Source organism: Halyomorpha halys, unplaced genomic scaffold (assembly GCF_000696795.3).
Source record: "Halyomorpha halys isolate HHAL.00 unplaced genomic scaffold, Hhal_1.1 Scaffold519.1, whole genome shotgun sequence".
Taxonomy (NCBI): Eukaryota; Metazoa; Arthropoda; class Insecta; order Hemiptera; family Pentatomidae; genus Halyomorpha; species Halyomorpha halys.
Genome location: NW_027110043.1, coordinates 547,350 through 559,557, shown reverse-complemented (window position 1 = coordinate 559,557; position 12,208 = coordinate 547,350). Strand labels below are relative to the sequence as shown.

General features: G+C 26.8%; 1 protein-coding gene across 10 annotated transcripts in view; it reads left to right on the top strand.

Moving 5' to 3' along the window:
* Positions 1 to 12,208, top strand: part of LOC106683829 (2-oxoglutarate dehydrogenase complex component E1) — an 85,010-nt gene that overhangs the window by 45,108 nt on the left and 27,694 nt on the right. For 4 of the 10 annotated variants that reach the window (XR_010843648.1, XM_014425540.3, XM_014425539.3 and 1 more), the window contains exons 4-7: positions 5,778 to 5,880; positions 9,702 to 9,764; positions 10,735 to 11,032; positions 11,428 to 11,662. Coding sequence is in view for 9 of the 10 variants with exons in the window: in XM_014425540.3 (XP_014281026.1) it covers positions 5,778 to 5,880; positions 9,702 to 9,764; positions 10,735 to 11,032; positions 11,428 to 11,662 (699 nt within the window). In the remaining variant the exon portion in view is untranslated. Of the gene's footprint in view, positions 1 to 4,141; positions 4,263 to 5,777; positions 5,881 to 9,701; positions 9,765 to 10,734; positions 11,033 to 11,427; positions 11,663 to 12,208 lie in introns of all 10 variants that reach the window. The other 6 variants (XM_014425545.3, XM_014425547.3, XM_014425543.3 and 3 more) reach the window with 4 other exon arrangements.

Sequence of the window (12,208 nt, the reverse complement as noted above, 5' to 3'; positions counted from 1 at the left end):
CTTAGTTTTGATCTCAGGTGATCTGACTATGGTTTCCCCTTAGTTTTGATCTCAGGTGATCTGACTATGGTTTCCCCTTAGTTTTGATCTCAGGTAATCGTATCTTGCTATTTAAATTTTCCTACAAAACACTTATTGGATGTTTTTATTATTTTTTTAACCATTGGTCTACTTAAACTGAGAAACATATTTATTTATTTGATATAAAGCTCTTTATAAATTTGTAACTCTTCATGATAGTCGTATATATCTTGATATTTGTATACATTGTTGTACATTACAAAAAAGTTCTATCGTACCAAAGCACCAACTTCATAAGGGTTCATTCAGGTATTTAGTAATATGATTACAACACACGGCATTGTTGGATTTTGCCCATAATCTGATTTTAAAAATAATATTTAAGAAATCTATAATTGGAAAAAATTAAAATTTCAATAAATTAGGTTTTTTATTGTGACTTAAAAAAAATAATGCAGTAGTTGCTGATTTGTTTCTTAGTTTCTTAATGATTTATTTGAAATATTTTTAAAATAATAACTTCTTTTGCTTGGTTCCTGCCAGCAAACCTATCTCACCATTCTATTCAGTTATGTTTTGTGACAATGTCCATGGGATATAACCACCATGGGGAGTATCTGAGTGAAAGAAAAATCCATGTTTAGAGTATTTAATGCTTTGCCCCACTCTGCACCAAGTAGAAAATCAACTTACAAAAATCAAAGAGATACGTAATATGAAGCTCCCCCAAAATAAGAGTATTGCTGTTAGAGATATCTCTATAATTAGCAGCAATTCAATATGGCTAGAGTTTTGCTCCTTCTAGTATGTTGAGCAAATGATTTGCCTCATAAGGGCACTCAATTTTCTTAAATTATGAAGCTTACTATTTAGTATTATAAAGTAGTATTACACTTAGGTATTTTAGTGCAATATCAACTAGTGAAAGTTTTGTTGACTAAATGACCCAACATTAGAGGTACAACTTTTTCTTTTGCATTTTTGATGAACAAAACCATCTACGCAGTACAGGCTATTGTGATATACCTTGTGCTATTTTTCCTGATATTAGTAATATTATTCAATTCGAACCCTCAATATTTATGCTAATTAAGGTGACATATACTTAAGTTGTTATTTTAAAATTATTCACTTCATACTTATCATGTAAAATATTGTCACTAATTGTTCTAGAAATAATTCATTGTAAGCACTGTAGCTCGTGAGAATGTAAATATGTTCATTGTATAAGAAAGAAGTTGATAAGATAGATACATTTATAAAATCTTTATTATTAGCAAAAGTGAATGAACAAGAGCTTTAGCCAAATCGATGCCAATTTTTTTCTAGTTCAAAAACTGTGGAACTTGGCCAAGTATGCTTTTATTCCCGTTATTTGTTACAATGCCAAATACACAAGAATAAGAGAGGCGAGAACTGATTTGACCCAACCTTGAAGTGGTTTTAATATATGCTTTATTTCTCCTCTTTGAAAATTTATTTGCCTTTTGTCCTACGGTTTTTTTTTTTACATTTTTATTTTACCTTATTTTTTTTTTCTTCTTTTGTTTTCCAAGTATTGTTCGAAATTAGTTTATTTATATTTATATAGAGTTTTATGTTTGTAATTGATTTTATGTTTGATGTGATGTATAGATGCATGTTGTTGGATATTCTGATTGAATTTTATTTGTTTTTTTCTGATTATGATCAGTTAATTTTATTGTTAATTTAATTATAATATATTTAACTAGTGATAAAAAAAAGAAATATCTCAGTTTTTGCTCAAATGTTTTAGCCTTATACAAATATACTGTTTCACTTAAAAGTTGTTTTCGTCTGTAAAGATGACAATTTTAAGTTAAAGTATTTTGAATTTGAAATATATTACCTTAAATATATTAGAAGTATATTACCTCCTTAACTAAATTGAAACTAATATTGTTTTGTTTCATTATTCTTTTGATGTTTTTATGTTGTTTATTGGTTTTTTATTCTTACCTATATATATTTGTTTCCACTGAGTTTTTGGAAAAAAAAGTTTTCTACTTTTTTTAATTTGATTTTTCTATTCCAATTTTAACAGACAGAATAGTTTTAATTTTTTTTTTTTTTTTAATGTAAAACGTTTTGTAGTTAATATAAGAAAAATCAAGTTTTATTATATGTTAAATTCAAAAGTGGTATTAGTTATAACTGGAATTTTGACATATGTAGAGGAAGTTCTTTGAAGTTTTTTAGAAGGAAGAAGATTTACTCTATTAAAACTAGTGAGATAGTAGAATGTTATTCCTTAACAAAAACTTTATAGAACCATTGAATATATCAAAAATTTCAGTTTTAACGTACACCAATTTTACATTCAGCGGCTCATATATACTTCATTTATAAAATCAATTTTTTCTTTCTTTTCTTTTTGTTTTTATGACAAATTATTTTTCTATAATTTAGGAGTAAAAAATTTAGTTAGTTTTTGTCTGTTTTTTTCTTTATATTGTTGTATTTTGTTCTAATAATTCATATAAAATAATGGCATAATTGAATTTTATATTATGACTCTTTTCGCTTTATATTTTATTGTTTTTTTTTTTTAAAGATTCATCTAAATATAGTCCCTGGCCATATTTGAGAATAAATCAGTTCTGTATTTTAAATATCCTCTTAAAATTATAATAATCTTATTTTTGCATGATAATCATCATAAATTTAGCTAATGAATGAAATAAATATATTTTTTTTTTATAAAATTTAAACCTTTTGTTTAATTTTGACGTTTTATTTATTTTTCACTACTTTTATGTAAATTCTTCCAAAGAAATGCTTTTTTCCCTAATTCCTGTTTCAAGTATTATTACACCTACATCATCTATTGTCCATTATGTAATTTTTCAATTTGAGTACATTGTTGGTGCAAGATTGCTAAAGTATTTGCTGACGTGTCGACACTCCTCCAAAGATAACGGGTGAGCCCCAGTTGTTTGGTGAGGTTAGATATGTCATCTTTATCAGGCTAATTATTTTCTTATCTTAAGATTATTATTACTACAAAACTTGTAATATTTCAGTTTTTAATTATTACCTGCCATCTTTTTCAATTTGACATCATTACTAATGATATTATTCTTTAGGGAGTCAATTCTTTATATCAATCAGTCATTTATTAATAATTAGACCATAGGTTCTGATTATGTTCAGTAAAACAAATCTATTGTATATTTATATTTTAATTTAACGCATCCAGTGGTGATGTTTTTATGTGAAACGGCTGAATATTCTGCCAGCCACTGCTTGCTTATGCAATAATGAATATTAACATTACATACATTTTATGACTTCTTTATAAGTTTTAAAAATTGAAGTTGTCGTCTTCAATGTTTCTAGTATTTAAACTAAATCTGGGTTTGCTGCATAAAGGGAGTTATGTCCTCAAACTTAGTCTTGAGGTAATGTGGCTATGAAATTTGGGCTTTTGTACTGCCAATTTCTTTAGTTTTACAACCTGTACAGCAGTGTAAGGCACTTAATAAATTACTAAAATAACTGACTATACAAAAACCTTTTCAATTCCATTTTTGTTAAAACTATATTTTTTGACTGAACTACCTTTTTGCAGCATAGAAATCATAAATTTAATATTTTAATTGAAAATTTTTAAGAGTAATTGTTTTAAATGAATTTATATAGGATAAATGTGTTTATATATTAACAATATAGTTTAATATAGTTGTTTTTAATTATAATAAACAACAATTAAAATTTATTAGCCAACTTATCGGGTATCATAAAATTTTATAAAATAAAGTTTTTTCTTGATTTCAGTTCAGTAAGATTTTAAAATTAATGAGCTACATAAACATATTAAATTTAATTTTCATTTTGTAAATTAAAAATGTACTTTATTTTTAATAATTTGATAAAATCATTGATATATTAAGTGTATTGTGGATAATGCATTACTCGTAATGAAAAAGCTCTCACCTTTCGATTAACAAAAAAAAATCTTTGATGTATTAAGCGAACTACGTAGATTGGCGGAAGTCTTTATCTTCTATTTTATCGTATTAAATGTTTTTAAGATAATGTGGGTTCTATAATATATGATAATGGTTGATAAACTGATTTTGGGGTGCTATTTATGTAGGCAAGGGGTCATCTAGTATCAGAGCTTGATCCACTTGGAATTACCTACGCTGACCTTCATTCTTCTTTCTCTGAACGAGGTGCAACTCCACATCCCATCGTTGTGAGGGACCATATGCTTGGTAAGGCAACTGGGTTCGTCATGCTGACTATCTTTGAAACTATCCTACTTCTCTGAGTTATTTGCCTATCCTCCATAATCAGAATTTGAACTGAAGTCATCTTAACACAATGATTTTATGAACATTTTCCAAAAAGTTTCAATATAATTATTAACCTTTTTTTAATGGAAAGTAGTTATTATCTTTTTTGAGTATAGTACCTCTTAGAGTTTAACAATACAGTTTTCTGTCAATTTTTTTATTTTACTCAGAAATGTTATTCAATCATATTTTAGTTACCATCTCAAATAAAAAATTGTTCCTTTTTTATATTGTTTTATTTACTTATGTAATATGTTTTTCTATTTTGGAATTATTACTCTGCCAATTTTTTTTTTTTTTTTTAGTACATATATATGAAATTTTCAAAAAGTTAAAAGAATTTGAATCAGGTTGGTTTGTATTTCATGTATTAATATGTTCCATAATACTTGAGATAATTTATTTCATCATGTTTGAATTTCTGATTAGAAATCCTTTTCCTTTATACCTATGCATAAACTGGAGAAGTCTGATTTTTATCGATGGGAGTTTAACTTTGCCAATTTTCAGGCTTGACTTTGATTTTTTTCTGAATGTTTTTGCATTGCTACTGATTTTGGGACTTTGTTCCTTCTTTATGTTTTTGTATTGCTATGTAGTTTTATTGTAGTGTAGAGCGAACATTAGCATTTGATGAGCTTCTTTAGTATAGATTTTATTTTTTTATGTTTTATGTTTTGTGTGTTGTTTTAATCTTGATACTTTTCAAAAGGTAAGATAGCTGCATAGTTGCTATTATATAGTTGATAACTGTATTTATATTTGTGTTTTTAACATTTGGTAAAATTCACATTTTTCTAAGTATTACTTTTAGTTACACCTTTTTAACTACATGTTACTTTAGCTAGTCTCTGTTTCTAACAAGAAATGGTAAATGAAGGAATGAGTAAAACTAAAAGCAATGTTTACTCAGTCCTTTCATCCCACTTTTCTATTTGTTTTATTTTATCAGAGGTACTGGTTATAGAAACATATTTGTATAGTTTATTGATTGATCTTTTTTTTTTTCCTCTCATAATGGTATTTTATATTTTTTCCCATATTTAAAATTTATATTTACAAAATCAACATTTCAAGAAAAAGGTATTACTGTTATTTAATATTTTTATTTTCTTTTTCAGTAAGAAAAATATTTTACCTCCCCCCAAAACAAAAAAAAAAACACTGCACTGTAATTTTAATTTTGTAACAACTAGATATTGGTGTGGTCCTCATAATCTAGTTTTTATATGCCAAAGCACGACTATGCTTGAAAAAACAAAACAAAAAGGCTATCCCCTCCCAAAAAACCCTACCATATCACCTTTTTTAAAAATTATTATTGTACATCAGTTATACTAATTTTATAATAAAAAAAATTGGAAAAAAATATGAAATACCAATGTGTGTTGTTATGTGCCTACTAACACCTAACCAAAAAAAATGAAAACGTAGATCCGTGGACACCACATTGCCCAGCTGGACCCGTTGGGCATCTCATCTGCTGATTTAGATGAAAGACATCCCCCTGAACTTCTGTATAGTCATTACAAATTCGGTAAGTGACTTGGGTTTGTGTTATATATTTTTACTTTTTTTTTTTTATTTATCTATTATTATATTTTTTTTTAGGATTATTTTTTTTTCTTTGTTTTGATAGAGTACAAGAATTTTTTTTTTCTTGATCAGTCCAATGTTTTCCAGATTAAAATGTGTGCCTGACAATAGTGACTTGTTTTTATAAATTTTTGTTATGATTTGTAGAATCATTGAAGAACTCCATTTCAAATTGATCAAATGTAATTGTTTACTCTTCTGTCCTGGTATTTAATTCTTTAAAAGGAATTTACTTTATTTATGTTTATTCATGGCCTCACATGTATCTAGTTAGTTCCTTTCCATCTAAAACCCCTCTTACTTTATCCATCATTCATGTTTTAATTATAAATATTAATCCGAATCCAAATCATCCCATAAGTAATGTGAGTTTTTAGATAATTTGGATGGGACTGCTTAAAACAAATCTTAAACATTTTTGTTTAAAAATTATCAGTGTCCCCTCCTTTTTTAAATTAAAAAGTTGGTTACTATTCTTACCACATCTGATAACTTATTTTTCCATTTAATAATTAAATTTTTATTAATTTGAGGTCTTGAGGTTGCGTAGTTGGGTGACGAGCCGAGTGACTTACATTTACTATGGATTTTAGTAGGATTTAATTGAAGTTGTAAGACCTTACGTTGTCTCAGAGAAACAAAACTTCACGCCTTTACTCTCAAGAAATTTTTTTTTTCAAATCTTTCATGTAATGGTCAACTCGTACGCTTATTTTATGATCTTTTCAAAATTAATTGCATCAATATTCCTCTAAATTAAGAGCAGTATTTACTTTTTGGGTAGAGGCTTTTCTTATTATAAGAAAAGGTTGCTGCGCTTGGGTGAAGCTTTTTTAAGAGCATGTACATAGAGGCATATGTTGTGAATTCCTGCTGCATGTGCTGCATTCCATGTTATCTATGATACCCAACAAAAATTATAAATCTAGCAACAGAATTGAATGAGTAAAAAATATCTCATTGTTAGATTAATTCTAGTCAGATGATCTGAGGTGGTTAAAGACCTAGCCACTTATATATCATTTAAACCACTGAAGAGTGCTTCTGGATATTGACCTCTAATCTAGCGCTTACATTCCATTTGAAAATTATCACTTCTGCTGTAAAATTTGAACTGAATGTTTAAAGATAGTGTTGGTGTTCTCTAGACTAATCATAGTATCATGGCTACTTAGATGTTATTGTTAAACAAATCATTTACACGTTATTTTCAATTTCTCAAGACCTGTAGCATTATTTATAGAAATACTTTTATGAAAAACTTTCATTACTAATGGGATTACTTGGATCATTTATTGATGTTAGTGTTTGTTATTGTCTTTTTAAAATGGCTTAACACATCATTAATTAAACAATTTAATTTATATAATAATAATAATAATATCTGTAATGATAATATAGAATTATATTATTACTTAAGCTATTATCTCTTCAAATGATCCCTATAATTTCATCAAAAGACCAATTGTTTATAAATTTTCTAAATACAGTCAAACTTCCCTTATTTCATTTAACTTTGTGATGAAAATTTGGTATTCTCAACTTATTGCTTATAAAAGTATGAATTTATCCATAGATAAATTTACTAGTCTAATAGACTGTTAAATAAATTTATCCTTAAACATAAAGTTTGTTTTGACACACTAATTTCAGTTTGTTTTAACTACCTGTCCGATCTGCAAACTTCTTTTTGCATTTTATAGACTATTTATCTAGGACGGCTTTAGGTTCTATATATAACATCGTTCTATGGATGCTAGGAATGGAGCAGTTACTAATAAAGTGGAGGACTTAAACATATTGAAGCCAACTTTTTTTCCCACATTGCCTCATTTTGATAAGGTTGCAAAGGAAACCAGTATCTGCTTACACCAAAGAAAGAAGGAAGAACTAAAAATATTGTTTATACTGAAGATCTATAAGTTTTTTAAAAAATGGTTTGACCATATTTGTACATAACTTTATTAGTACAGACCCATCAAACTAAATACACTTTCTGTCAAGTCACTTTTTTTTTTATTAGCGATTGGTCCTTTAGTTCATTCATGCAAATTTTGGATGTAATTAACTTAATGAGATAATCACCTATATACATTTGAAGCAGGCATGTATAATTCAATTTCACCGCATATGTGAGGCAGAGCTGGTAAAAAAATAATTAGTTTCTTAAACTATTTTTGCCAAAATCAACTATCCTGGTATTGATTTTTTTTTTTTGTTAGCTGAACCTAGCTGATTTTTTAATTTAAAATAAATAGTTTTATTTAAAATTCAACATTGTATTTCAGCTGAATATTTCTGATAATTCATAATTCTTTAGCCGATGCTTGCAGATTTTTTTATTTGATAGAAAAAGTTTTATTTAAGCTCGATATTGTATTTCAGCTCAACATTTCTGATAACTCATAATTCTTTAATAAGAGAATAATTTAAATAAAAACTAACATTTCTTGAAAGGGAAAAAACATTGAAAGTCTACTTAATACATTTCGGCCATGAAGATGTTGGCATTTTGGTAAACAGATGGTTATTGTAGATAGTCAGACATTATTTTGTCCAAAAGGATTTCTGTCATTTTAAAATATAGGTTATAGAATTCCCTAACAAATATCATGATTGGGTTTCATAATTAATAATAAATGATTTACTCATAATAAATAATATTGATTAAAATAATGAGTTGGTACGATGATTATGATATGTGCCATTTTATAAAAACTAGAGATTTTTGCTTTGAATAATAATTAGAATACTCTTTTCTACACAGCACTCTATTTAATTTTTTAAATATTAAATTGGGGTTGTTTTCAGAAGTTAAAAATTTAGTTTTCCATTCTAAAATAGGAATTAATTAACATTAAATTCAATTTTTCTAAGATTCTATGTTTTAACATTATACCTTCATCTAGTAATTTTTTCAATTACTGTTAATGTTTATATTTTGTGAATAATTCACTAGAAATAATCCGTTCATAGAGGATTTAAAAATAAATATCTGAAATACTTTATTATTTTCCAGATAACACAATATTAAAAAATCAACTGTCAGTTAGGATAGGTGATATCTTAATTTTCAGAGCTGTCTGTTCAAGTAACATTCAGGGAAGTTTGATTAAATATGTACTAGTTTTTATTTATTTGATATTAATATCTTGTAATAAAGTATTGATTTAATATAATACTAAACTATTACTAAAAACAACCATAATTTCACTCATGATTTAATTGTTGAAAGGTAATTGAAAATATGTTACCACAGAACTTAAAATTTTGCACACATAATATATTTTCTAAAAAATCATCTAAAAATAAGTTCTGTTAAAGTAATACTTATCCTTTATTGCTAATGTTAAATCGGTATATTTAATTTTTGTTTTTTATAGTTTATAAAAAATTATGTTTCTCTAAAAATTAAGGAAAAGAGATGTTTTATTTGCATGTTCTGATTTCTTTCATTTGTTTTACATCATTAATCTCATTTATGTGAAATGTTCTCATCAATGTAATCATTCAGACTTGCCTAGTTTTCAGAAAAAATAATAACATGCATGCATTGCGATAAATATTTTATCTTATTAAAAATATGTTTGTGGCATCAAATTAATTTCATGTGGTCCGTTGTAACACTCATCCACAGTTTAAGCTTTTAATTTTTTTTTTTTATTTAACTTTTATTTATTTTTAATTTATTTATTTTTATTTTGTGTTTTGTTATTTTTTGTTTTTGTTTTTGTTGAGCATGGAGTCTCTTGTCTGTTTAAGGAAAGAAAAAAGGCACAACGTATTCCCAAGAATTGCAGACTAAAGTTGGTCTTCTGATGCAACGTATGTAAAATGTTGCGACAATATAAGAAAAGTTGTAAAATATAGGTAGTAATGAGATTCAGAAATTGTGATATGACTTTGGTATGATTTTGCAACTACAAGCTACAACTATATCACAATTTTTGTTGTGTATAATATATTCATTATTTATTTTTTATACTTGAACTAATGCTATTTTGATTGTTTGGTAATGGCTTTTGTTGTATTTAAACTTACACTATTTTTATTTGATTTATTTAACTCTAGGCCTGTCACTAAAACATCATTTGCTATTTTATTTTTTACAATGCTTATCGTCAGACTTCTCTCCACCTCTTTCACTCTCTCTCTCTCTGGTTATTTTCCCATAAGCTTATGTTTTGATTTTGTATTGTGGTTTATTATTTTAACTACATATTTTTGTTTAAGTATTTACTAAGTATGTATTTATTTTTATCATTTATTAAATAGCCTTGAATTTCAAGATTTATTACTAGAATGAAATATTTAAGTTTTTCAGATTTGTTTAATTAAGATAGTTGCATTTATTTTTTAAATTATTGCCAAGGCTTTTATTTTTATTATATGTATGTATCATACAATCTGATAATTCATTTTTTAAAATAAATTTCATTTAGTTATTTACCTACAGTAATCATAAATATTTTCAATGGAAATGATGAATTTTCGATTTTTTTTTTTTACAGATTTTCGATACTTCTTTTTAATTTTAATTTTATGCATAATTTATTACTATGAATACGTCTTTGAAATTTCAACTAATATTGAAAGAAATAATTTACTTTATTATTTTATATAATACATTTTTCCAATCAATTCCACTTTTCCATATTTAACCTTAAAAATTATCATAACCTCTCATCCAGTTAAAATTTGAATAACCATTGTGTCCTTTTTCTTTCCTCGGATCGTCTCCTTACTGTTCCTGTGATTGCCCTCCATCTCCTCTGCATGTGTTCCATTAAAACAGTATGTTGTATGAAACTTGACCACTCTAGCCTTTTGAAATTAGAGGATGCAGACATGGACCGAGTTTTCAAGCTCCCGTCGACCACTTTCATCGGAGGCAAGGAAAAATCCCTTAAGCTGAGGGACATCTTAAAAAGGCTTGAAGATGTCTACTGCAGGCACATAGGAGTAGAGTTCATGTTCATCAACTCTTTAGAGCAGTGTAACTGGATTAGGCAGAAAATGGAAACACCTGGGGTTATGAAGATTGACGCGAATCAGAAAAGACTCATATTGGCTCGTCTTACTCGTGCTACTGGGTATGTTATTTTGACATTATTGTTTACTCATGTATGTTTTAATTTAACTGTAGTAGTATGGTATGAATTTTATGATAATCATTTCTATAGGACTTTATAAAGAAGTCTTATTCATTTATGGCTCATATATTTTTCCAAAATCTTATTTTTAGAAAGAATTTATTTGACAAATTTAATTTATTCCTTATTGTTCTGAATACATTTTTAAATTGTACGTTTATTTAGTTAGCTTAAAAATTGTGTAAAATATTTGAAGTTCTGATACTCTTTTAAGAAGATTAAACCTTAGATCTTATAGGAATTTTGTGATGTAAACAAAAAAAAAGTTATAATAAATGTTGTTGTTTATTTACTAATTATACGTTTTCATAACACCTTAACTTTTTAAATTTTAGTTTTGAAGCTTTCCTCGCTCGAAAATATTCAAGTGAAAAACGATTTGGTCTGGAAGGGGCTGAAATTTTAATTCCTGCTATGAAACAAGTTATTGACAAATCGACTGAACTTGGTGTTGAATCCATTGTGATGGGTATGCCTCATCGTGGAAGACTGAATGTATTGGCCAATGTTTGTCGTAAACCACTAGAGCAAATCTTTACCCAATTTGCTGCTCTTGAAGCTGCGGACGATGTGAGTTATCTTAATTTCATTTATATCACATCTTGGGAGAAGCAGAGTTAGAAATTTGTCTTGATTTCTTCCATTAAGGATTTTTTTGGAATTATATGGTTTTATTAACTCACATTTTAAATTTATAATTGTTTCTCCAAAGGTGTAATATTATTATTTTTTTATTATGTTGTTGGTTATTTACTAATTATAAGAAAATTATGCGTTTTCATAATTGAGCTTTTTTTTTTTTTTTTTAAATAAGGCTTTTAGGTAATAATGAAATATTGTTTTATTTTAATAATTGCTAAAAATATAAAAGAAATGATACAATAACAACATTTTTTTCATGGTTACTCTCCCCTGGGAAGTGAAACTTTCGGAACATTCTATTTTATTAAATCTATTTTATTATTCCTTCGATTTCGATAAAACGTCTATACTCGCTACAGTTCATAACCATGACAAAAGGCTCATCTCTGAAAGCCTCTATACGCAATTAGAGCCTTCTTCCGTCAACTTAAAAACTGATAAGAACAACTTATCATTAACATATTCACAAATAGT